This window comes from Pimephales promelas, chromosome 18 (assembly GCF_988280905.1).
Source record: "Pimephales promelas chromosome 18, fPimPro1.hap1.1, whole genome shotgun sequence".
Classification (NCBI taxonomy): domain Eukaryota; kingdom Metazoa; phylum Chordata; class Actinopteri; order Cypriniformes; family Leuciscidae; genus Pimephales; species Pimephales promelas.
Genome location: NC_142786.1, coordinates 24,608,307 through 24,633,299, shown reverse-complemented (window position 1 = coordinate 24,633,299; position 24,993 = coordinate 24,608,307). Strand labels below are relative to the sequence as shown.

The following is a 24,993-nucleotide window of genomic DNA, read 5'->3' as shown; positions in this document are numbered from 1 at the left end:
ATATATATATATATATATATGTGTGTGTGTGTGTGTGTATGTATTTTTTTTTACATTTTTTTTTTTTATCTCAGATGTCTTTTTAAATGATTACAACTGAAAATAGGAGTGACTGTGTTTTCCGCCACTGCTTAAATGGGGTGTTGATGTCAAGCCGTTGAAATAATATACTTGTGTGTATATTCTTCTCACACATGAGGTACATCTACTGTATTTTTGTACGGACTCTCTATAATGTGTGTCTATGTGTCTCTTCAGCCTCGCGGCCAGTAAACAGTGACCTGTGTTTGGGCGTTTCTCCTGACACCACCCAGCTCTGCCAAATTCCCTGTCCTGTGGAGTGTGAGGTGTCCTCCTGGAGCGCATGGGGGCCCTGCACCTTTGAAAACTGCCAGGATCAGTCCACAAAGAAAGGTGAGCACAATCTTAGTTTGAACTATTGGACCACTTCATCTTTTTACAGTTTTGTATGGGTAGCAGTCATTTCACCCATCTCACTAAAACAGAACAGCTCAATAAAACGTCCTCTTTCATTGTAAATCACATGAATTGTGTATGGGAACCCTTTCAACATATAACTCACCTCTCACCTCTATCTGCGCCATCAGCATCCGGGCCATAAACTTATCACCGCCCTACTGGGGCAGAAGATTCATTGTCTCTGAGCTTTATGAACCAGGAGCATTGTAGAGGGAACGGCAAACAAAAGGAACCCACGAAAAAAAGAAAGCGTGTCATGAAAAAGAGAGAAACAAATCAAGGGTTAGATCTCTTCAAAGAGACTAACACAAGCTTCAATGGTCTTTAGAAAGAACCACATTTGCTAGATTCGTAGGATGGCGGTTTACCGAATGCTGCTGACAGTTACTGGTGTAGCAAAGGTGCTGGCATGCTGGCTGCTTTTCTCGTTAATTATGGCTGGGACAGCGACCCGTGCCATGACTAATGCATATTGACTCTTCCCTAATGAAGCGGCTCAAAAGGATAGGATGGGAGGAAATTCTCCACCATGCATCTTAATGATGAATTCTCTGAATCTGTGTTCCACTCACTCTTTTCAAATGCCCACAGTTCATACTTCATCCAATGTAGTGTAATGGCAGGCTTTTTGCACACACTTTTATTTGATTAAGGCACAGAATATACATGTATGTGTGTTTGTGGTTGTATATATTATTTATCAAACATTATAACAATCTTGGTAACACTTTACTTGAAGGGATGTGTATAAGACTGACATAACATATGTCTTTAATATGATGGTTTATGCATGTTTATGACAACTGTCATAAAGTGTCTTTCGCTCAATAATGACATTTTGAATGCAAATATGACATTGTTTAAGATCTCTTTGTTATGACTTCTTGACATAAACCATAACATCATAACCTGTCAGTGTTTTTCTCATGACAACTTGATAAAATTAAAGTCAAACTGTCATGTGGTTGGCTTGTCATGAGGCCATTATAACTGTCATGAATACTTTTCGTGACCTCAACTACAGTGGTACTAATTGAATTTGTCATTAAAAAATTATAATGGCTTCATGACAGCCAATGTCAAAACCAACCACCTGATAGTTTAATGTAATGTTGTTAACCAATATAGCTAAGTGGTTTCTTAAGTTTGATAATGTTATGATAATGTCATAGTTGTCATGACAAAGACACTGACAGGTTATGATGTATTGGTTTATGTCAAGGTGTCATAACAAAGACATCTCAAACAATTTCATATCTGCATTAAAAATGTCATAACTGAGCGAATGACAATTAATAACACGTGTCATATCATGATTATGAAGGTGTCATGTTAGTCTTATGCACACCCCTTCAAGCAAAGTGTTACCACAATCTTTTATTTTTACAATAGAGATTACATTTCATCTATACATATTTAGTTTTAATATCACTTGTTTAATACAGAAATAGGGTTTAATTCAAGTTTAATATCACTGTTTTCTGTTTGCTTCTCTACAAAATAAAGTATACTGATATAGACCATTTTGCAAGATGTAAACAACACTGGTGCAGAAGCACTTCCTGTTTCAGTTTTTTAACACTACATAAAAGCTGGGATAAAATACAACCAACAGAACATATAAAACTGAATCAAAAAGTTAAACAAACATCTTTAAGATGTTTTCTTTACATGTGAAATAAAGAGAACAGTTACAAACTGAAACAGGAAGTGTTTCTGGACCAGTGTTGTTTACATCTTGCAAAATGGTCTATAGTCAAATCACATTTTTGAATTAAATTTGAACCAAATTCTTTGATATGATGTCGCACAACAACCAAATCCAATGCTGTCTTCCCTTTTACAAAGTGCTGAATGTTGATTGATGCTATTATAACTGGGACTGTTCTTTTTTAATATACTGTAGCTGTGATCTTTGTTTTAGCCTGAACAAGTTGCTAAATAAGCCTGATGGGCGATAGAGTTTGAATTACCTGTGACATCTCAACCTAAAGCCCCAAATAATATGTCAGTGTACATATTAGACGTGATGATGACCCATGCTATTTATTATTTTTTTTTTTTGGCTGTGCCTTTTGTCTTGTTTTGATTGCCAGGGGCTCATATGAAACTCAGTATCCTGCTTTTGTCTGATAAAGAGACAGAGGCAGCATACGCCATCAGACACCTCTGGGCTGACTGACAGAATGTGATACAATCCTCTTACACATCATCAATGAGCTCTACACTGACCTTCTGATTAAATAAAGCCAGAAGGAGAGAGCGGGACAGAAGTAATCAGAGAAAGGGACGACACTGGCATCTCCAGCTTTCTCCTAACGGCCCCCTCTCCCATATTACCTTATCGGCCCCAGACAGCAATGTGGATTAAATCATAGGCCAACAGAGAGGGGAGGGTGATGGCATGGGACATGTAGGTGACCTTGTGCTGGTCATGAGTCCAGTACCCCCCCCCCCCCCACCCCTTTTTTTATTTCTCTGGAGCCGTTTCCCTGCCCTTGAATTGGGAATAGCCCTGGCGTCGAAGCTTCTTCTGTATTAATGGATTGCTGAATGCATTAGTCCCCTTGGTGAAAAGCAATCATATTGACGGGAAGAATAATAATATTCATTATGATAAGCTGCTCCAGTAATTTATGTCATCTTGCGCACTTAATGGGCCGATATAAAATATTGGGTAATAATATGTAATATTAGGGTGATTGTGCAATAACACACTGTGACCGTTAAGAGGGATAACACAAGGGGTTGCACCAACTAGTTGATTAGTTGGGTTGGTGTCGATTAGCAGTGAAAATCAAGAGGAAATTTGCAACCACAAATTAAAACCCAGTGTATATTATTTAATTTAATTTTCCATAAAGATTGTTATCAAAAAAAATATATTATACAGTATATACAGTATATACTACACTCTAAAAAATGTTGGGTTGTTTTAACCCATCTTTGGGTCAAATATGGACAAACTCTATTGGGTTAAATGTTTAAACTACATGTCCATATTTGACCCAAATTTGGGTTAAAACAACCCGCCAATTTTTTAGAGTGTACCATTCAAAAATTTGACAAATTTCACAAGGGCTGCATTTATTTGATTTAAACATGCAGTAAAAACAGTGATATTGTAAAACATTATTATTATTATTTATTTATTTATTTTTTTGTCATTTATTCATGTGATGCAAAGCTTATTACTTCAGTCGTCGGTGTCTCATGATCCTCTAGAAATCATTCTAATATGCTGATTTGATGTTCAAGAAACTTATTATCAATGTTGAAAACAGTGTTCTGCTTCTATTTTTGTAAACCATAATTCGTCAGGATTCTTTGATGAATCGAAAGTTCAAAACACCATAAATCCAAATAGAATACTTTTGTAATAATGCCTTCACAGCCACTTTCATACAATTTAATGCGCCCTCTCTGAATTTTTTTTTTTATTTTTTTATCTGACACCACATTTTTGAATGGTCATGTATAAATTGTTCTGTATAATATTGTCTTTTATAATTTGCAAGAAATTCAACAAACTGTATATTATGAGTCATTTGAATTGATAAACATCTTAATTACTGACACTCTTCACTAAATCGTGTCAATTCAACTTTTTCAAGAATGACTTTGAGTCTCATCTGTGTTGTTCAACAGGCTTCAAACTGAGGAAAAGGAGAATCATAAATGAGCCCACAGGTGGAACAGGGAATTGCCCCCACCTGACTGAGGCGATTCCCTGTGAGGAACCCAGCTGCTACGATTGGCTGCTGGTGAAGCTGGAGGAGTGTGTGCCTGACAATGACAAAGAATGCGGACCGGGAACCCAGAACCCACAAGTACAGTGTGTCAACAGTGACGGTAAGTGATATGCACACCTTCATGGTACTGATTCCATCCTTCATAATTATTCAAGCTAATTAAAAATCTTTGCCTGAATAGATTTTCTATTTAAGGGTCATGTCCAGACGTGCACTGTGTTGAATGCAGTAACAATCCCAGATTGTTTTGTTCTCGTACAGCTGGGTCCAGTCTTGAACTCTTTCCATAGGGCTTATGTTCTGGACTCATGCCCAATGCCGTAATTGCTATTTTTGCACAGGCGGCTGGGTGGACTTCTCTATTGTTAGAGTGGCCAGAGGGGAAATCCAGAGCAATCAGAAGTGGCACTGCTGCCTTTTAGTCTTCTAAACACAAAGCCACATGTGCCGGAGGGTGGGGGGAAGGCATGAAACTACCCAATAGCTTTTGGATGTTACTGGCTTGACTGCGTAAAAAGAAGCTAGGGAAACCAACACCAACACCATCTGTGAGATCAGAGAAAAATACAGTTTACCTGAGGGACAAGCACATGCCTGGATCTGTGACCAATAGCTGACACTGATGCCTCAATATACTGAAAGAGAGGACACCGGGGATGGTTGTAAAACGTTTTCGCTTTAACATCTGTTTTTTGGCTGCCCCAATAATACTATTTTAAAGGTTCATACATGCATCCAAAGTCAAAAAACACTTTCATTTTGTGATAATATACAATGCAGCATCACATCTTTTCTCAAAGTGTCTGAAACACTTCAATAACAAATTTAGTCTCTTTTAACCCCTCCTTGCTGTGAGCATGCTCTGCTCTGATTGGTCATGTAGGAAGTGAGACTGGAATTAGTGACATTATATTTCAGCAGTTCAGAATCAGTTCATTATTTTAGGATAACATGACTGTATTTGGTGTGCACTTTAATCTTTAACATTGTGCAGACTTTTTACTTTCACAAACACTATTTTACATTTAAATTAAACAAAACTAGACAGTAAAAACATTGATAATGTTACGAAAGATTTCTAAAACAAATAAATGCTGTTCTTTTTTAAACTTTCTATTCAAGAACCCTGAACAAAATGTAACACAGTTTCCACAAAACATTGATAATGATAATAAATGTTTCTGGATCAGCAAATTAGCATATTAGAATGATTTATGAAGATTTGTTTTTAAAACAAGTAAAAATCGTACCGACCCTAGACCTTGGAATGGTAACATACCAGGCTTGTGCACAATTCAGAATTTCAGAATTGGCCTCCATTCAATTCATGAATTGGAATTTGAATTGAATTGACTCCGCCCCACAGGAAGTTGAATTTTAATGACATGAAGTGGATTCATGGCAGTTCAAAGAAATTCCACACAGTCACACAACAAAAAGAATGTGTTGAATTTCTAATACATTCAGTGTCAGAAGGGTTACTTTGGAAATGTAATTGCTTAGTTATATAAGTTACCCTTATAAATGTCTTTTGGATTACTTTATTTGGATTACTTCAATGTAAAGCAATCTCCTTTTTATTTGATTAGTAACTAATTGAATTACACATTTTACCTCAGTAATACATCTTAAATACAATTAGGCCTACACTCATTTTGTAATTGAATAACATAATTTCATTACACGTAACTACACTGTAAAAAAAATATTGTTGGTTTAACTTTAAAAAAAAATGATGTAACCTGGTTGCCTCAAAATTTTAAGTTCATTGAAATCGAAAAATTGATTTAATACAATTTTTATTACATTTCAGTATTTTAATTCAGTATTGTTATAGAATTACATTTCAAATTGTAATTCTAGATTCTGTTTTTGACATCAATTGAAATTTAATTCAAATTCAAGAATTGAATTGGAATTCAGGAGTCATTCTCAATTCAATTCTCAATTGTGCACAAGCCTGTAGCATAAACAAGCAAACAGCACAAATAACCTACATTTTCTTAAGGTTGGCTTGAGTTATTACATTGTTTGAGAAGCTTTTATCCAAATCCACTTATATATCTAATTATCTAGAGCTGGAAAACCACTCATCTGTCTTGGTTTTGATCTGTGTTATTTATAGAGCCTAGAACTTCATATATATTTGAGCAGTGAAATGACCCAGCCATGTTGTACTAACAATTTCTTTTTAATGGGATTTTATGGATGAACACTTCTCTCGGGTTGATGAGGGAGCAAAATTCAGTGCCGCAAACCTGATTCATCCGATCTAATTCATTTCATATAATATGACTAGAGCGTAGCTGAGTGAATATTTTAAGGAACGAAGTGGAAAGCCTGTTTCCAACATGTGAAAGTAAAATTGGTTCATTCAGTGAGCTTATCAAAAATAATTAAACTTACATTACTGTGGATATGAGGGACGAGTAGAATATTCACTTTTTAAAATATAACCGGCAACTCTGTGGCTTCTTATTGATAATGTCTTGTCTGGAGGTGCGACACGACTCGGATTGCGTTAATGAATCAATTATGAGCGCGCACTGTAATTGTATTTTACTTCCTCGCATTTCGCTCCTTGTTCCAGTAAATTTCAGTGCATGGACATGGCAATTACTGCGACATTCCAGAACCTCAGCATTCACGTCGCTAATGAGGACTCGGGGGAGAGAGAAAGAGAGAGAGAGGCGGTGTGTGTGTATGTGTGTGTGTAACTCAATCAGTTTTGCAAGGCTCATAATCAAGCATCCCATTCACACCAACTGAAGGTGTCATACTGTCTGTGCATCAGCTGTCACCACGGCGACGACTGCCACCCCCCTCCCCCCGGGCCCTTATACGAACATCATCTCCTAGACAGTTCCTGAGACCTTCCTTACCCTTCCATGTGAAACTACTGTACTTTATTCAGTATATCGGTCTGATTCTATAGCTGTAGCTGCCACCGTTCATTTAATTTTTTTTTTTTTTTATAAAGCACAAATAAGAAAGTTGACCACTGTGCTGTACAAATGAAGAAGTGTAAAACAAATCACACACAATACAGTAATAACAGACAATAAAACACCAGTTTAGGGTTAACCAAAGTCTTGTTGACTTTTTCACATTTACAGATATGATGGTACCAGATGAGCCAAAGTTAAATTCAATTTAGAGACAATAATATCAGAGTACTCTGTCTTTATCTACGAACCCCTGTTAAAAACCTGGCTGTGGCATTTTGGACCATCTGAAGCCTTTACATGGAGGATTGGGGTAATCCAATATAGAGTGAATTATAATAGTCCAAACGAGACAAAACAAAAGCATGTGTGACAGTTTTAAGATCGTTAAAAGATAGAAAAGTTTAAACTTTGGACAGAAGTTGGATGGAAAAAACAAGACTTTACTGCTGAATTTATATGTTGGTCAAACTTGAGAGATTAATCAAAAAAACTCCCAGATTTGTCACAGTGGGTTTGATATAAGAGTTTAAATAATCGTAATCAGTATTCAGTTTTGGTTTTCCCACAGAGGGGCCAAAAACAATTGCTTCAGTCTTACTCTCATTTAAGTACATGAAATTCAAGGACATTCATGATCGTACATCAGTTAAACAGGCAAGCAGAGTTTCAAAGGGAGATAGATTTGGTTGTCATCTGCATAATAATGAAAAGATAATCCAAACACTTCCTAAACATTGAGCCGTGTGGTAGCATGTATAGTGAAAATAAAATGGGAGCCAGAATAGACCCTTGAGGAACACCACAGGTAACTCGTGCTACAGATGACACAGCGCAACCAAAACCCACTGAAAATGTTCTTTCTTCGATGATTCATTTATTAACTGAAGAAACTGATCACCCTGTATTAACCCTAAAATGCAATTTTATCCTCTTAAATATACTGTATATGTGGGTCAAAGTGGTCTGGCAATGTTTAAATATGATGCAAAGCACTGCTGTTTTTTTTTCCATTGATATGGTAATTTAATGATTTGGGCTGCCGTTTGTGGGTTAGGTTTTGTCTGGGGACCTAAATGCCTTAATTAACATACTAAATGTGCCATTCCAAACCCGTATGACTTTCTTTCTGTAAATGGAAATTTTTTTAAAGATGTTTTTACTGTACAAAACAACACCGGACCCCATTGACTTTCATTATATGGTTAAAAAGAAATCTGAATATCTTCTGTTTCACAAAATAAGGAAAGTCATATATTTTTGGAATAACATAAGGCTGGAAAAATTATTTGAATTATTTAAATATATAAAATATTTAGGAAAAAAAAAAAATATATATATATATACATATTATTATTATTTTTTTTAAGTTTTGAGTGCAACAGTCTGGTTCCGGAAGTAAAAACTTTATTAAATTTGTCCATGGGATTTTTTTTTTTTTTTTTTTTTTTTTTTTAAGATAACTTATAAACCCTAAATATGACCTTAAGGGGATAATCAACGTTATTTGCTGCTGTTAAAAGCGCAGCCCACATTATTTCAACTTAGTTTTATAAAAGTTGTGTTTAACAGTGGAATTTGTGGTGAAAAACAACATTACCCATGATGCTGTTCAGCATCAAAATTCTAAATTCCACCAATCAGAGAGTCGAAACAAGCAAAACATGCAATATATATAAAAAAAAAAAAAAAATGAAAAAATTCTTCGGGAACCACTGCCGCTGAAAAACTGGGCGGACAATGTCTTTAATATCGCCTATTCTCTGCAATTACTGTACATTTATAACAATAAATGACCAAAATATACAATGTAAGAGTTTTAATGTACTGTACATTTTAGACAAATATGAAAACTGTTAGATCACATGATCTGTAAAATCAGAAAGTATCCATTTTCATCCAGCTATATCCTTGCAAATCCTTGCACCCTACTGAATTAATAGTATTTGAATGCACTATAGATAGTGCAGAATCCAAAAACTGAAAGAAACAATGGCCATTACTCGGTTCCTCCCTAGCCACAGGCTTGCTGCAACACACGTTGACCCATTTAAGTCCAGATACCTTGCTCTAGTGAGGAGTAATATGATTTGTTCAAGGTCACCTCTTTCTTTGTCCTGCCTCGCAGACGGCTAGATGGTGAATATGTTGTTCTGGCACAGGCGCTTGTATAAATGAAATTAACTCTGTTAGTCCCTCTGAGTCATTCTGCATTTAGCTGAACTCCCTCTCTCCCTCATTAACTTTGAGTCGAGAAGCGTGCAGCCTCATCACAATGTGACAGCGCTCAATAGACGAATTGTCAGATGCTGTCTGGTTCTTTTCCATCAGGGGACAGTCAGACGCAGGTGAGGTTTAACACATCTGAGATGTACAGCTGATATTAGGTTTCCCTCAGCATGTACTCATTGAGTTATTCATGAGGGCAGTTGATTTGTTTTTCTCAAGTCTGAAAGATTTGTGAGGAGTGCCTTATGTGCAAGTTTATTTTTTATTATTATTATTTTTTATTTTTTTTTGTGACCAGCTAATGATCAGCTTAGACTGGTTTGTTTGTTCCAAAACTCTGCTTTCAAATTAAGTTATTTAATGCCCTATAAATATGTGGTTATACAGTATTTATTTATTCTTTTCTTTTTTTTTAACTTTTATTGTATTAAGATCTACTTTGTCTTGTTTTTTAAATTAAACCTCTAAAAAGCGAATGAATGTCGTTAATGGACTGTAATGATTTCTTTCCTGGTGTGAAATGCTTCCTCTTGGTTGTGTATCAATGCCAGCAGTGTGAGGAAGTGTAACTCTTTCCCACCCCCAGTCTCAACGCTCACTCCTCATTGTTCCCTAGTGCCTCCCCTCTTCTCTCAATTATTGATTCCTGTTGTCTGGTGCTGATGAGAATAGATCTGTTGTGTCCCATGGGGTCATACAGTGTCATCTGACTCAGTGGGTTTTCTGTCACTTTGGGCTCTTTTTCAGGGGTGGGGGTTCACTGATCGATTTAGGGGCTGGTGTACGATCCACAGAGGGGTTGGTCTTTCAGACGACCTCTATGATCAAATTATGTTTTCGCTTAGTTTTTTTTTTTTTTTTTAGTTTGGTTTACTTTGTTGTTTTGTTTCGATTGTTTTCATTTGATTGTTTTCTTTGATTATTGTTATTACAAATTATCAATTGATTTGTTTTTTGTTTGGTTTTTGTTTGGTTGTGCTTTTTTATGTGCTTTTTTGTTAGCTTTGTGTTTGTATTTGTTTTTTTTTCTGATTTGGTTTGATTTTGATTTTGTTTTGTTTTACTTTGTTTCACTTCGTTTCTTTATTGTTTTGGTGGGTTTTTTTTGTTTTGTTTCTTTAATTAATTAAACAAATCTCAATCATCAGGTACACATACACTCTAAAAAATTGGCTATTGGGTCAAATATGGTTTGTTGGGTTATTGTGTGTTATTGGGTCAAAGTTGGGTCAAATATGGACAAAATAATATTGGGTTAAAAATGTCATTAAAAAATGTACAGTTGAAAGTGAAAGTTGAAGTTGGGTTAGAATTTTAAATTACATTTTTAACCCAACATTTGGGGTTTGTCCATATTTTTCCCAATTTTGGGTTAAAACATCCCAGCATTGTTTAGAGTGAATGTAATTCTTTATGTGGTTATATATGCACAGTGACATGTGTATTAAAGTTAACACAATTTAACACAGCATCAGATGTGTGAAGTTTCCCTTTATGAAACTGTTACACCTGTACACCCAACATTTGTCACACTTTGCTCTATCATTATGGTTTCTAATTTGTTACAGGTTGACCTGTCATAATCATTTGGTTACATACCAGCTTACACATAATGTTTGCTATAGTCCATTGGGATCCTTTTTTTTAGGATATGTAATTATAACATGCCCCGTGTTTTGCTGTTTCCAGGTGAATACGTGGATCGGCAGCTGTGCCGGGATGCCATCCTTCCCATGCCTGTCCTGTGTGAGGTGTCCTGTCCAAAAGACTGTGTGCTCAGTCCTTGGACTTCCTGGTCTCTGTGTTCCAACACCTGCTCAGGGAAGAACACCGAGGGCAAGCAGACCAGGGCACGCTCCATCCTGGCCTACGACTCAGGGGACGGTAGGGTTTTTACCATTATCAAACCACTTATATCCCGTTTCCACGAAAAATAGATTCTTGTGTAAGAGCTGGTGACAGGAGATTTGTGACTGTCTCTTAGAACTATATTTCCACTGAGCCGAATAATGATGTACCTTAGTATGTTACTATGCACATTGCAGTTATTGTCTATGAGACTTATGAGTGTAAAAGCATACGCTCTATATCTATATCTATATCATAGGCTTCTTTTGATGCAATAGTTCAAATGAATAAAGTTATTATTATATTAATCAGTTTGAACATTGGGAATAAGATGTTACGGTTAAAATATATGGTCAGTAATATATGAAGAGTTCAGATGCAAAAGCCTCTAAGTGCCATTTGAAATTTTCTTGTAAAATGATCATTTTTATCAAGCTTGTATATTTAAGTTCAGTAATTTCACTTAAATGGCAATGAAGATTACCTATTAATTGTCATTTAAGTGAAATTACTGAACTTAAATATACAAGCTTGATAAAAATGGTCATTTTAGAAGAAAATTTCAAATGGCATTTAGAGGCTTTTGCATCTGAACTCTTCATATTTTAAGAAAAGTTTATTGTGCTCAACAAGGCTGCATTTTTTGTTAAAAAAATACAGCAATATTCTAAAGTATGCTTACTATTTAAATTACTACATTTAAAACTACATTTAAAATCTGATTTATTCCTGTGTTGGCATAGCTGAATTTTCAACATCATTACTCCAGTCTTCAGTGTCACATAATCCATCAGAAATCATTATAATAGGCTGGTTTGCTGATCAAATACATTTATTACTGTTATCGGTGAAAAACAGTTGTGCTGAGTAATATTTTTATGGAAACTGTGATATTTGTTTTGATTATTTGATGAATATATATATTTGCAATTATTATAAGGTAAGTATTTACTTTTGGTAAATTTAATGTATCCTTAATTTCTAAAAAAAAAAAAAAAAGATGAATTTTTGGCATCTTTATGTCAAACCAAACTTCTTTTGGTGCAACATTGAGAAGTTTTCAAATGCATAAGCGTGGATTCACATATGATGCTTGTAAATAATATTTTATTTTAGAACCAGAGAATTTGACTGAAAACATATGTGACATTTGTATTCATCAATTTTTGACAGTAAGTCACAGGGGCTGTAGTGGAGGTGATTTTTCTGACCTCCATCTTCAAAATTTCCTATTTTACCATAAAGCATTGATGCTCTACGTGAAACATTAGCTTTTTTTTTCCCTCAGAGCATCCGGCTGAAAAAGAGTTTAACATTATGGCCCTTTCTATGATTAATATTTGAATGAAGTATTGGATCTTTTATAAGAGGTGCAAAACTAGATTGTTTTGCTAAGGTGTCTCCAAAGATTTCTGTCGTAATTTTCTACGGTTGTGGATTTGTATTCATGCAGATGTTCAAAGTAGACATGAGCAGATTATGAATATCTTACCGCATACCGGTATCTTACCTCTTATGTTAGTTTAACATTATTCCATGTGAGCGGGCTAAAATCTCCGCCCATAACAAGGTAATAAGGGTCTCTGAGTGTTAAGTGATTCAAACCTCAGGTGAGCTCAGGCTGTAAGTGTGTATCTGATGTGTAATAGACTGATGGATAAGTGGTTGCTTTGGGATAAAATCTCCTCCTTCCCTCTACCACTCACCAGCCAGAAATCCATTTCCACAAATATGTAGCTTGAGGGAACAGGACTTGCACTCCTAACTTAGAGCAAATCGGCTTGGTTTGCAAATCTGTGGAGTGGCACTGCTTTGTATATTATAGTTTTAGCACAAATATATGACCACATATGCGCAATGTCGCGTTCTGCCCTGTGGCGAATTGTGCTACTTTCTGTGGTACTCTATTAGCCTTTAAACGATGCAGGAGACGGTGCATCGAATTGATGACAAGCATCTGAGAAAGCAGATGTGTGCTGACAGTAGCATAAAGTTTAGTAGATCCTGTTCTGCTTGCCATCTGCCTCTGTGAGATGATGACGAGAATATGGTCATTTCGCTGTCCATGTTGTGTGTGAAGAATGAACAGGAGGAACACCTACTTAAACATGCTTGAGCTTCTGTTTACCACACTGGTGTGTGAGTTGATGTATGTTTATATGTGAATAAAAGCCTCAATTAAATCTGTTCATCATATAAACTCACCTATAGGATTATTAGAAACACCTGTTCAAATTCCCATTAATGGAATTATCTAATCAACCAATCACATGGCACTTGCTTCAATGCATTTAGGGGTGTGGTCCTGGTCAAGACAATCTAATGAACTCCAAATTGAATGTCAGAATGGGAAAGAAAGGGGATTTAAGCAATATTGAGCGTGGCATGGTTGTTGGTGCCAGACAGGCCGGTCTGACTATTTCAAATTCTGCTCAGTTACTGGGATTTTCACACATAACCATGTAGGGTTTACAAAGAGTGGTGTGAAAAGGGAAAAACATCAAGTATGTGGCAGTCCTGGGAGAAAATGCCTTGTTGATGCTAGAGGTCAGAGGAGAATGGGCTGACTGATTCAAGCTGATAGAAGAGCAATTTGAAATAACCACTTGTTACAACCGAGGTACAGTATGCAGCAAAGCATTTGTGAAGCCACAACACGCACAACCTTGAGGCAGATGGGCTACAACCGCAGAAGACCCCACTTTGTACCACTCATTTCCACTACAAATAGGAAAAAAAGAGGCTACGAGTTGCAAGAGTTTACCAAAATTGGACAGTTGAAGACTGGAAAAATGTTGCCTGGTCTGATGAGTCTCGGTTTCTGTTGAGACATGCAGGTGGTAGAGTCCGAATTTGGTGTAAACAGAATGAGAACATGGATCCATTATGCCTTGTTACCACTGTGCAGGCTGGTGGTGGTGTAATGGTGTGGTGGATGTTTTCTTGGCACACTTTAGGCCCCTTAGTGCCTTTTGGGCATAGTTTAAATGCCACGGTCTTCCTGAGCATTGTTTATGACCATGTCCACCCCTTTATAGCCACCATGTACCCATCCTCTGATGGCTACTTCCAGCAGGATAATGCACCACGTCACAAAGCTTGAATCATTTCAAATTGGTTTATTGAACTTGACAATGAGTTCACTGTACTAAAATGGCCCCCACAGTCACCAGATCTCAACCCAATAGACATCTTTGGGATGTGGTGAAACGAGAACTTCGTGCCCTGGATGTGCATCCCACAAATCTCCATCAACTTCAAGATGCTATCCTATCAATATGGGCCAACATTTCTAAAGAATGCTTTCAGCACCTTGTTGAATCAATGCCACGTAGAATTAAGGCAGTTCTGAAAGCGAAAGGGGGTCAAACACAGTATTAGTGTGGTGTTCCTAATAATCATTTAGGTGAGTGTAAAGCGACATTTGAACTAATTTAAATGGATTAGTTTTACAATCTCTTTATGAACTTTTTGAAGCGTCAATGTAGTAGTTGCATAGCTGTCAATGGAGGGACAGAAAGCTTTCAGATTTTATCCAAAAAGATCTTAATTTGTGTTTCTGAAGATGAACGAAATCTTACCGGTTTGGAACGACCTGCGGGTTAGTAATTAATGACAGAATACATTTTTTGGGGGGGTGAACCATCCTTATTCACTATTAATTTGATTCATATTATTTTAATTTAAAATTATAGTTAATATAATTAAAGTAAATGTAATATGTTTGATGTAAAATTCACAAATTTACAAAATTTGATATTTAAATTTGCAATCTTTTGAATGGTATATACATCTAATATGGAAAATATTTAAGATATGGCATGGTTAGATCCATTTTTTGTTCTTCATCTGACTGTAAAAATTAGAACATTGTTTTTTAATGTGTTAAATTATTTGTAAACAATTTGTCAGTTATAACTTGCAACCATAATGGTTGCAACCAGTTGAGGTTGTACATATTTTGGTTGTACATAACTTGCAGTTACATCATTCAGTTTCCAAGTTCAGTGGCGACACTATGTGTCTGTTAGGAGAGCGGGTTACAGATCACAGACTGAGCAGTAGCACTGTTTCAGTTTCCAGTCCCTGACCCTTGTTCAGTGTCCTGGAAAAGTTCTCTCACCACTGACAGCCTAGTGTATATCAAAAGGATACAATTTTAATGGAACTTTAAAATATTTATGATTATGCATTTTAATGCATGGTTACATGTAACACATATTTGCTCTTTCTAAGTGAAGGGTTTGATTATTTCAAATGCACCACTTCTTTAGGATTTCATGTAGGCTTCACTGCGTCCTACATCAAATGAAGATTAACACGGAATGAAATGTGGATTGCTGGAACTGCAATGTGTACTGCTGCTCTTAATGGTGCAGAGATGGACCAAGAACATGCAATCACTCAGAGCTGTGCAGAGACTCACTTTTGTAATTGTACAAAGGATTAGTCTTCATCTGAGTCACAGGTCAATAAACAACCCGAGGGAGTGTTAATCCACATTTGAAACAATGCGATTCTAGTGCAGCTTTTTGAAGCTCTGCTAATGCACTGCCCTGGCATGCCCTGAACCACTAGAAGATGCTTTGGAAGTCAAATAACCCTCATTTGTTTTAACTCGGAAGAGTTTTTTTTTCTCTATACACTTGCTCACGGCAAGTTTTTTCTAATGGTTCTCACATGTCTAATGAAGTGTGTGATAATAGTCGATAACCTTTTTATAAACGAGCGGCTGAAAGACTGTGTTCTGTGTTGTTACAAAGGATGAGTCAATTATTCATTATTTTTGGTGCTGTTAAATAGGGAGCACTGCTTGATAAATGGTTTGTCCATTTTTCTCATTCACTGGTTTACCATTTTCCCATTGATCGTTGTGCGGTTGTTAATACACACCACTGAGGTAATGGCTGACCACTCCATAGGGATTCTGGTGCTTTGCGTGACTTAAGCTTGTAAAGAACACCATGCAATGCCTGGTAAATACATTCTCATCCTGACAGAAATGGTTGTGGTAGCATCACACGTTGGGCCCTATTATACTGTACCCAATGCAGCGCCAGGCACGACACAAGTATTTTTTGCTAGTTTCAGCCCGACTCCGTTATCATTTTCACGTCTTACGCCACGTTGTTTAAATAGCAAATGCATTTGCGCCCATTTGTGCGCCCATGGGGTGCTGGTCTGAGAACGAGGTGTGTTCAGACGCTTTGTTGGCGCATTGATATTTTGAGGCAACTGAAATAGACTGTGCCATTGAAACCTGGTCTAAAGTCAATGGCTCAATATTATTGTTTTTTTTTATTTTTTTTATTTAAAGAGTGTGTTAGTAATGCACGCAAATAGACGGGTCCACAATGCACGCACACTTTGTCCTGTAGATGGTCTGCTCGTGGGCTTAACCATGGCCGTGGGAACTAGGGGTGCTGAGGGTGCTGCACTTCATTGAAATTTAAGATGACGTGACTTTAAATAACTTTTTGTTTTTCAGCATGTTTTTTTAAGAACACCTTCTACCTTTATAAAACTACTCTAACGATTATTTCATTTTTATATGTTGTGGAATATAGTTGTAGGCTATAGAAATTAATATAGGCTGCCTATCATAAGGCAAAAGTCGATCTCGCATGAGTGAGTGACTTGACACTGGTTGAGGTCCAGCATCTCAAAAATTATTTGACACTCATTTAACTCATTTTATACATGTAAAAAAACTAAATATAGATGTCTTGATTAAAGCATTCTTTGGCATTAAGGGCTGTTCACAAAGAACGAGTTTTTCCATTACCCTCTGCTACTGTTCCAATTTTTTTCAGTGTAAATGCACTAGGCACGGAACTGTTGCGCTCGCGTCTCGCGACGACACCTCATTCTCAAAACGCGGCACTCAAGTTAAAATAAGTTCAACAAAAATGCGCCTCGAGACCTTGAACTGGGTTTGAGTTATGCATCAACTAGATGTGTAGGGAATATAGCAAGTGCGCGGCGCCGGAGGTAAGGCGTTTATTAGTGTGAGCGTGCTGGGGCGGGCACGTAAGTTACATTCGCAGCCTGACTCATATATGAGGATTTAAAGTGCGGCGGCTCGCTGACAGCAACAGCTGGCTGTTTTGAATGAGACGACCCGGTTACTGTGAACGGGGAGCGCTTTATGAACGCGCAACATCAAGCCCCGCCCATTAAGCCCCGCCCCCAGCACCCCCATGATAAAATATGTTCCCACGGCCATGGGCTTAACCTCGCACGAGCAGATCCTTCCTAGCTAGAGCAGCGTTCAGTTTTTCCGCTTGAAAATTCCGCCATGTAATTGGCGAGTCTGCCATGGCGCGAGCGCAACCGGCTTTTAAAGGGAATAGGAGCTGAGACTCTCATTAGTTTATTGCACGTTACACCAAAAGCACACACATTACTCATTAAAGGACTAGTTCACTTTAAAAAAACAAAAAAAACAAAAAAAAACTTTTGCTGATAATTTACTCACCCCCATGTCATCCAAGATGTCCACATCTTTCTTTCTTTAGTCGAAAAGAAATTAAGGTTTTTGATGAAAACATTCCAGGATTTTCTATATAATGGACTTCATTGGGAAGTGGGAACCAAACGGTTCAAGGTCCAAATGAGAGTTTCAGTGCAGCTTCAAATGGCTTTAAACGACACCAGACGATGAATAAGGGTCTTATCTAGGACCCTTCGAGTCATGACTCGAAAAAATATTTGTTCATTTTGATGAACGAGTTTGAACAGGAGAGTCACGAACGTGGATCACAGAACAGAGCAAGGCGAGCATTTGTGCTTATAAAACTTAAATTTTTTTATTTATTTTTTAAATGACCGATCATTTCGCTAGATAAGACCCTTATTCATCGTCTGGTGTCGTTTCAAGCCCTTTGAAGCTGCACTGAAACTCATTTGGACCTTTAACCCTTTGGTTCCCATTGAAGTCCATTATAAGGAGAAAATCCTGGAATATTTTCATCAAAAACCTTAATTTCTTTTCGACTGAAGAAAGAATGACGTGGACATCTTGGATGACATGGGGGTGAGTAAATTATCAGCAAATTTTTTTTTTTTTAAGTTAACTACTCCTTTAAGAGGAAAGGACAACCCTTTTAGACCATGCGGTGGTTGCGCCGACAATTTTTCCTGTCGTTAAACAAGAAAAAGTGGATTTGGACAAAGCCAAAGTGCACTTGCGCTGTGCACTTTAGACCATGTGCTTAGATGGATGGATGGATAGATACTGAGAAGCTGAAATATATAGGAAATAATTTTTCCATAAGAGTAGTACATCGTAGTAACTATCCAATTTTTAAATATTTGTTATAGACTCTAATGGGCTCTATGCACATCGGTATTTCCGACGAAGGTCTAAGGATGCTGGATTACTTCCGCCAATCGTAGAATCCAATGATATACCGAGAATTTATACTGGTTTTTATACTCTATGGCTATACTAATGAAACGTAGTCATTAAAACAGACACCTGCCATACTCCAGTTTTCCTCGGTTATCCTCCGCTTTAAATCTCCCCAACCGGAAACTGTAGAGCAGCCTTGCATCAAATGCGGACCTTATGCGTGCATTATATCGATTTTTTGCTTTAAGGATAGTTACAACTGTAAAAAATACAATGCACAGATGTATTATTTATTTTTTTTTTACAGTTTGGGTTTATGATTTAGGCAGTATTGTAACACCTGACCCTTTTTATCTTCTAGGTGGGAGTCAGTGCCCCAACAGCAGTGCCTTGCTGGAGGTGCGCAACTGCAATGATCATCCCTGCACTGTGTACCACTGGCAGACGGGACCCTGGGGTCAGTGCATAGAGGACACCTCCGTCCCGTCTGCCAACAGCTCGCTCAGCCGCGCCGGAGCAGGAGTCGGCACTAATGAGGCGTTCTGCTCGGTCGGCATGCAGACGCGCAAAGTCATTTGTGTCCGGGTCAATGTGGGACAGGTGCCTCCTAAAAAGTATGTGTTTTTATAAATATCCTGTGTCTCGTTTATGGCAAACAAATGCTATGACAAATATACGAATGTCGTTTTATTATATGCTGTTGTATATATTATATTTTTGAATTGTACTGGCTGAGAGCCTTTTCTAGCCATGCAATATTCTACTAATATCACATTGAAACCATTTTACAATTTATATAACTCTAATTCACTTTCTGCTGGATCTACAGTATAATGACAGCATTTCTCACACCGAGTGTCAATGGTGGAGGAGCAAATCCACTACAATTTTACAAACAATACTGTTATTGAATCAAAGAATGGAGTTTTAGCCGATAAATCATATCATATAATTGCATTCGTATTTTGATCTTTACAAAATGTAACAAAGAGCTCACTAATTGCTTATGGTTTTCTCCTAATTATTAAACAGTGTTTTAACTATAATTAGATCTCCATACATGTTTTACCAATTACATTTATTTACTGTCTAAACAATGTGTGTCCTCATGTGGGTCACAGACAGCACTTTATTATTGTCATTTGTCGGAGCAGATATTAAAGCAGATTATGTTTATACATATGTATTGTTAGACGCATATAACGTTTATAAAACTCAATCTTGAGGTTCTCCGCTTGATCTTTATTGACAGATGGAGACTTTAAGTTGATGAGCTCTCAGTCTGTAGTTTTACAGGTCTTTCACTGAAGGCGTCTACCGGGAAAATAAATGATCTGTTTATTTATTCAGTTTAATAACTGCATTATTCTGTCAGTGGCTGTGGAAACAGTGTGTGTAGCTCAGGGACCCCATGCTGGTAATGGAAATGAGTCCCGCTTTCTTCCCGGGGTTATTCATGTGCTGGGCTTTACCCACCGATCTACACATTCATTCATATACACACGTGAGCCGCATGCTGATCGTTATGGGATTTCATGTGAAAGGAGCAGGGATATTGGTGTAAAGAAGGGATGGGGAGGGTGTTGTGTATATACCAAAACATATAGCAAAAACAAAAATGCAATATTAGGTTCATATCACATTATGCTACCAAAAGTTTGTGGTCAGTAATATTTTTTAACGTTTTAAGGCTCTCATGCTCAGCAAAATTTAAAATAAAGTAAAAACTGTAATGTTGTGAAATTATTATTACAATTTAAAATAAATGCTTGCTATTTTAATATGTTTTAAGATGTAAATTATTCATGTGATGCAAAGCTGAATTTTCAGCATCATTACTCCAGTATTCAGTGTCACATGATCTTTCAAAAATTATTGTAATATGCTGATTTGCTGCTCACAAGACCGTTCTTATTATCAGTTTTAAAAACAGCGGCTTAATATTTTTGTGGAGACCACCATACAGTTTTTGATAAATAGAAATCAGTAGCATTTATTTGAAATAGAATTGTTTTGATTCTGAATTACATTACATTATAAATGCCTTTACTGTTACTTTTGATCAATTTAATGCATCATAGTCAAATAAAAGTATTAATTTCTGTCAAAAAAATACAATTACTGACTTTTGATATTATTTATGTTCAAAACTAAGGTAAATGTATTTACAATTCTAAGACACTCTGCACTTTTATTTTGTAATACTAATACGAACTGTGTAAAAAGTTGAACATTAGAAAATACCATTGATTTCATAATGTCTTAATATTTGGTTTGTTTTCATTTTGCTATAATGATAGCAGCACTCAAGCTTCACGAAAAAGTTTGTATTAAATCTGAGCACTTACACTTTTACACGGAGCATCTGGGCTGAGTTTCCTGATAACATTGTCTCTTAGCACGCTACAAATACTCTTAAGGTATAACTTAACTGAAGGTATACCATTTCAAACATGCCATAGGAAACATAAGCTTGAGATGTTGTTACGTTCGACGTTACCCGGTGCTGTCCGTGGCGATTGTGCTGAATTTGTTGATATCGATGGCTCGAAAATCAATTATTCTCTCATGCAGGGGCTGCTTCACTGCGTTATGTGAGAAAGCGGGGTAACACTTTATTGCGATCACTTTAGACATTCTGCTAAGTATAGGTAACTTTTCAACTACATGTCAACTAACTCTCATTAGAGTGTTTGTATATTATAGTAGACTGTCAGTAGACTGTGGTGAGGTGTTAGGCTTTGGGTTAGGAGAAAAAGTTTAAGGAGTCGCCAAGTTACTTATAGTCAGTTAAATGTCTGTTGGTGGACCAAAAAAAATTAGTGTCTACTATTCTACTCTACTAATACTCTAATGACAGTTAGTTGACATGTAGTTGAAAAGTTTCATAGTTTGTAGAACGTCTAAAGTGGACTATCGAAATCAGTGTTACCTTATAAAATAAAATAAAAAAAAATTACAAATTGCAAACTAAATTAAACCTTGGATATTTTTTATAATTTCGGAAAGGGAACGCACAACCTCGTGCTCAAACGTGTCATGCGTCTAACCCACTACAGTAACTGTCCCTATGCTTTCATTGCATTAGAAAGGGCCACTTATATTATCATAATATAGTTGCTATAATTTCTTTATTTTCTCCACAACCAGGGTTGATTGCCCAGCAGCTGCATCACATTATTGGTGTAATAAAACAATAAAAAATCTGTGATTGGATGACCTACTCAATAAAAGCGCAACACGCAAAACATTTTATCAATAGCTATGGCGGAGAAAAAAGAAAGAAAGAGGAGAGCCCCCAGCTTTAATCCAACTGAAATGGACATCCTTTTAGACGAGATGGCACTCCACAAAGATGTGTGTTTTGGACAACTGTGTCCAACAAAACGAAAAAAAAAGATACCTGGGAACGCATTGCAATGAAAAGGGACGGCACCGTCTTTGATTTAGCAGTACTATTCGCTTATATAGACGCATAAGCCTTTACTTTCGAATGGTTTGCCAGCTGATATTGGATAATATAATTAAAAAGCTAACAACATTCAGTGTGATGACAATTTTATTATTTGCATGAAAACATTAGCCGAATTAGCCTAATTGAACACTGGGTGTATTAAATGTAAAATAATATTCGTATAGGCTAAGATGTAAAGAAGCTTTTTGCAGTGGTGCCCACTAGCGGAGTGAACTGCCAACAGTGATAAGGCATAGCTAAGAGTACTCCACACCAACCTTCCGAACGTATGACTTTAACTAAGAACGTTTTGGGAAACATGTATCAACGATAAGGTACAGCTTAAGGTGTAACTTAAGAACGACGTAGCGGTAAGGAGGTTTCGGGAAACTCAGCCCAGAACATCTGTTCATCCTGATTGAATGTGTTTATATGTAGGTGTCCAGAGAGTCTGCGTCCCGACACTGTAAGACCGTGTCTTCTGCCCTGCAAGAGAGACTGTATGGTCACTCCGTACAGTGATTGGACACCCTGCCCTTCCACCTGCCAGACAGGTGCTGCTCTGCTTTTGCTTTTTAACACACACTTATAAACCTGACATATACTTCTGATGCATCTCTTGAACTAAAGAAGAATAGAAAAATGATAATCAAAGGCTGAAGTTGTATTTTATGAAGAAAGAGATTCTTTGTTACCATTCATTGCACATTTTTATAGATGCCTTCACCCTGTGGAGAACTATCGCTGAATCAAGTTATATACAATATACATTTACATTTTCAGAGGTATTAAAGCTAAGGTTGGTTGAAAGCCTTGTCAAATGAAACACAGTCATAGAGAGACTACTGAACCGATTAGATTTAACAGTTAGATACCGATTAGATTTAACAGCTGAAGTTGTATTTTATTAAGAAACAGATTCTTTGTTACCATTCGTTGCACATTTTTATAGATGCCTTCACCCTGTGGAGAACTACAATCGCTGAATCAAGGTGTATACATTACAATATACATTTACATTTCAAAGGTATTAAAGCTAAGGTTGGTTGAAAGCCTTGTCAAATGAAACACAGTCATGGAGAGACTACTGAACCGATTGGATTTAACAGTGGGATGTTGTTTTTGCAAGATTTTCTATATTTTTTCGTGACTATTCCATACTTTGTGTCCATCCTCTTGTGTATATATCCAGGTGGTAACATCAAAAAGAAGCAATCAAGGAAACGCATTATCATTCAGCTTCCGGCTAACGGGGGCCAAGACTGTCCAGAACTACTCTTCCAGGAGAAGGAATGCGAAGCCTCGTCTGTTTGTCCGGGCTACAGGTGAACACAATCCCTCTGCTTGAAATACAGAAATTAAAAAAAAAAAAAATGCAATTATTAACTCCTAAACTTACTATATTATTATTTTACCATCATAATATATATATATATATATATATATATATATATATACATTTGTAACTGATTTTATGACATTTCTGTACTACAATTATGTAAAATTAAAGTTTAGGGCCAGTAAGATTTTTTTCAGAAAGAAATTAATACTTTTATGTATTATGGATTCATTGATTCAATTGAACAGTGACTGTAAAGTGACGGTAAAGTATTTTATAATCTTGAAAAAAATATACTCACAAAAATATGAAGCAGTACAACTGTTTTCAACATTGATAATGATAAGAAATGTTTCTTGAGCATCAAATCAGCCTATTATGATGATTTCTAAACGGTCATGTGACACTGAAGACAGGAGTAATGATCTTGAAAATTCAGCTTTGCATCACAGAAAATTACAAAACAGTTATTTTAAATTTTAAATAAATGTTTTAAATAATATTTTTACAAGATTACTGTTTTTACTGTATTTTTAAATTAAATACATGCAGCCTTGGTGAAAATCAATCAACAGACTTCTTACAAAAACAAATCTTAGCGACCCCAAAATTCAGCTTTGCTTCACAGGAATGAATTTCATCTTAAAATATATTAAAATAGCAAGCATTTATTTAAATTGTAATAATATTTTACAATATTAATGTCTTGAATATAGAGGATATATATATATATATATATATATATATATATATATATATATAGGGCATAGGATCTATACACATATATATACCGTTGCCTAAACTATTACACAAAAATCTAAACTGCCTTATATGTATATATCTGTGCTATAGGTGGAAAACCCATAAGTGGCGCAGGTGTCAGTTGGTGCCCTGGACCATTCGGCAGGACAGTCCTGGAGCACAGGAGACATGTGGACCAGGACTACAGGCTAGAGGTACAGAAAAAAACCCTCATTATCAACTAAAAACTGGCTTCTGAGATGCAACATCTTTCAATTTTAGTATAACCGTGTAGGTGCTTGTAGCAGTGCTTGACTTTGCAGCTGGGGAGATAGTTAAATGCATGCTAAATGCATGAGATTGGTTTTAATTTGATCTGTGACTGAGTGTTTAGCATCAAAGGTTTGTGCAAACTCTTCTGGATTTAAACGAAATGCTCTTTAAGAGGTTCGGGAAGCTTTCTGAAGCAGTCAGAAGCTCAACTCTTCGCTCTGACTCTCACCAGTAAACCCTCTCAGGGTTCAAATGCAGGCCATTACTGTGGTGCGACTGAAAAACGTATTTCAAAATGAAAGATGAGAGTCGTATCGGATGTTATAAACACCCCAAGACAGTGGATTTTGCTGCTATTCAAGCATGTGATTTCTCTGACAGAGATGCATTTACCGCATATGGAAGGTTCTACTCACATAAAAGGATTTGTGACAATATGAAAAGAAAAGTGCTTATAAAAATGGATGATGTTAGCATATTTTGGTTTTTAAGTGAAAAATAAAGTTTTTAAGTTCTTAAACGGTAAAAGCTTCTTTGGTTATCAACTTCTCAGCACTGCTTACATTAACAACCATTAC

General features: G+C 36.6%; 1 protein-coding gene across 1 annotated transcript in view; it reads left to right on the top strand.

Annotated features, from left to right (window-relative positions):
* Nucleotides 1-24,993, top strand: part of thsd7aa (thrombospondin, type I, domain containing 7Aa) — a 132,490-nt gene that overhangs the window by 69,727 nt on the left and 37,770 nt on the right. The window contains exons 5-11 of the mRNA XM_039681189.2: nucleotides 259-414; nucleotides 4,129-4,332; nucleotides 11,096-11,290; nucleotides 18,970-19,222; nucleotides 22,501-22,616; nucleotides 23,255-23,387; nucleotides 24,254-24,357. Coding sequence (XP_039537123.2) covers nucleotides 259-414; nucleotides 4,129-4,332; nucleotides 11,096-11,290; nucleotides 18,970-19,222; nucleotides 22,501-22,616; nucleotides 23,255-23,387; nucleotides 24,254-24,357 — 1,161 coding nt within the window. The remainder of the gene's footprint in view (nucleotides 1-258; nucleotides 415-4,128; nucleotides 4,333-11,095; nucleotides 11,291-18,969; nucleotides 19,223-22,500; nucleotides 22,617-23,254; nucleotides 23,388-24,253; nucleotides 24,358-24,993) is intronic.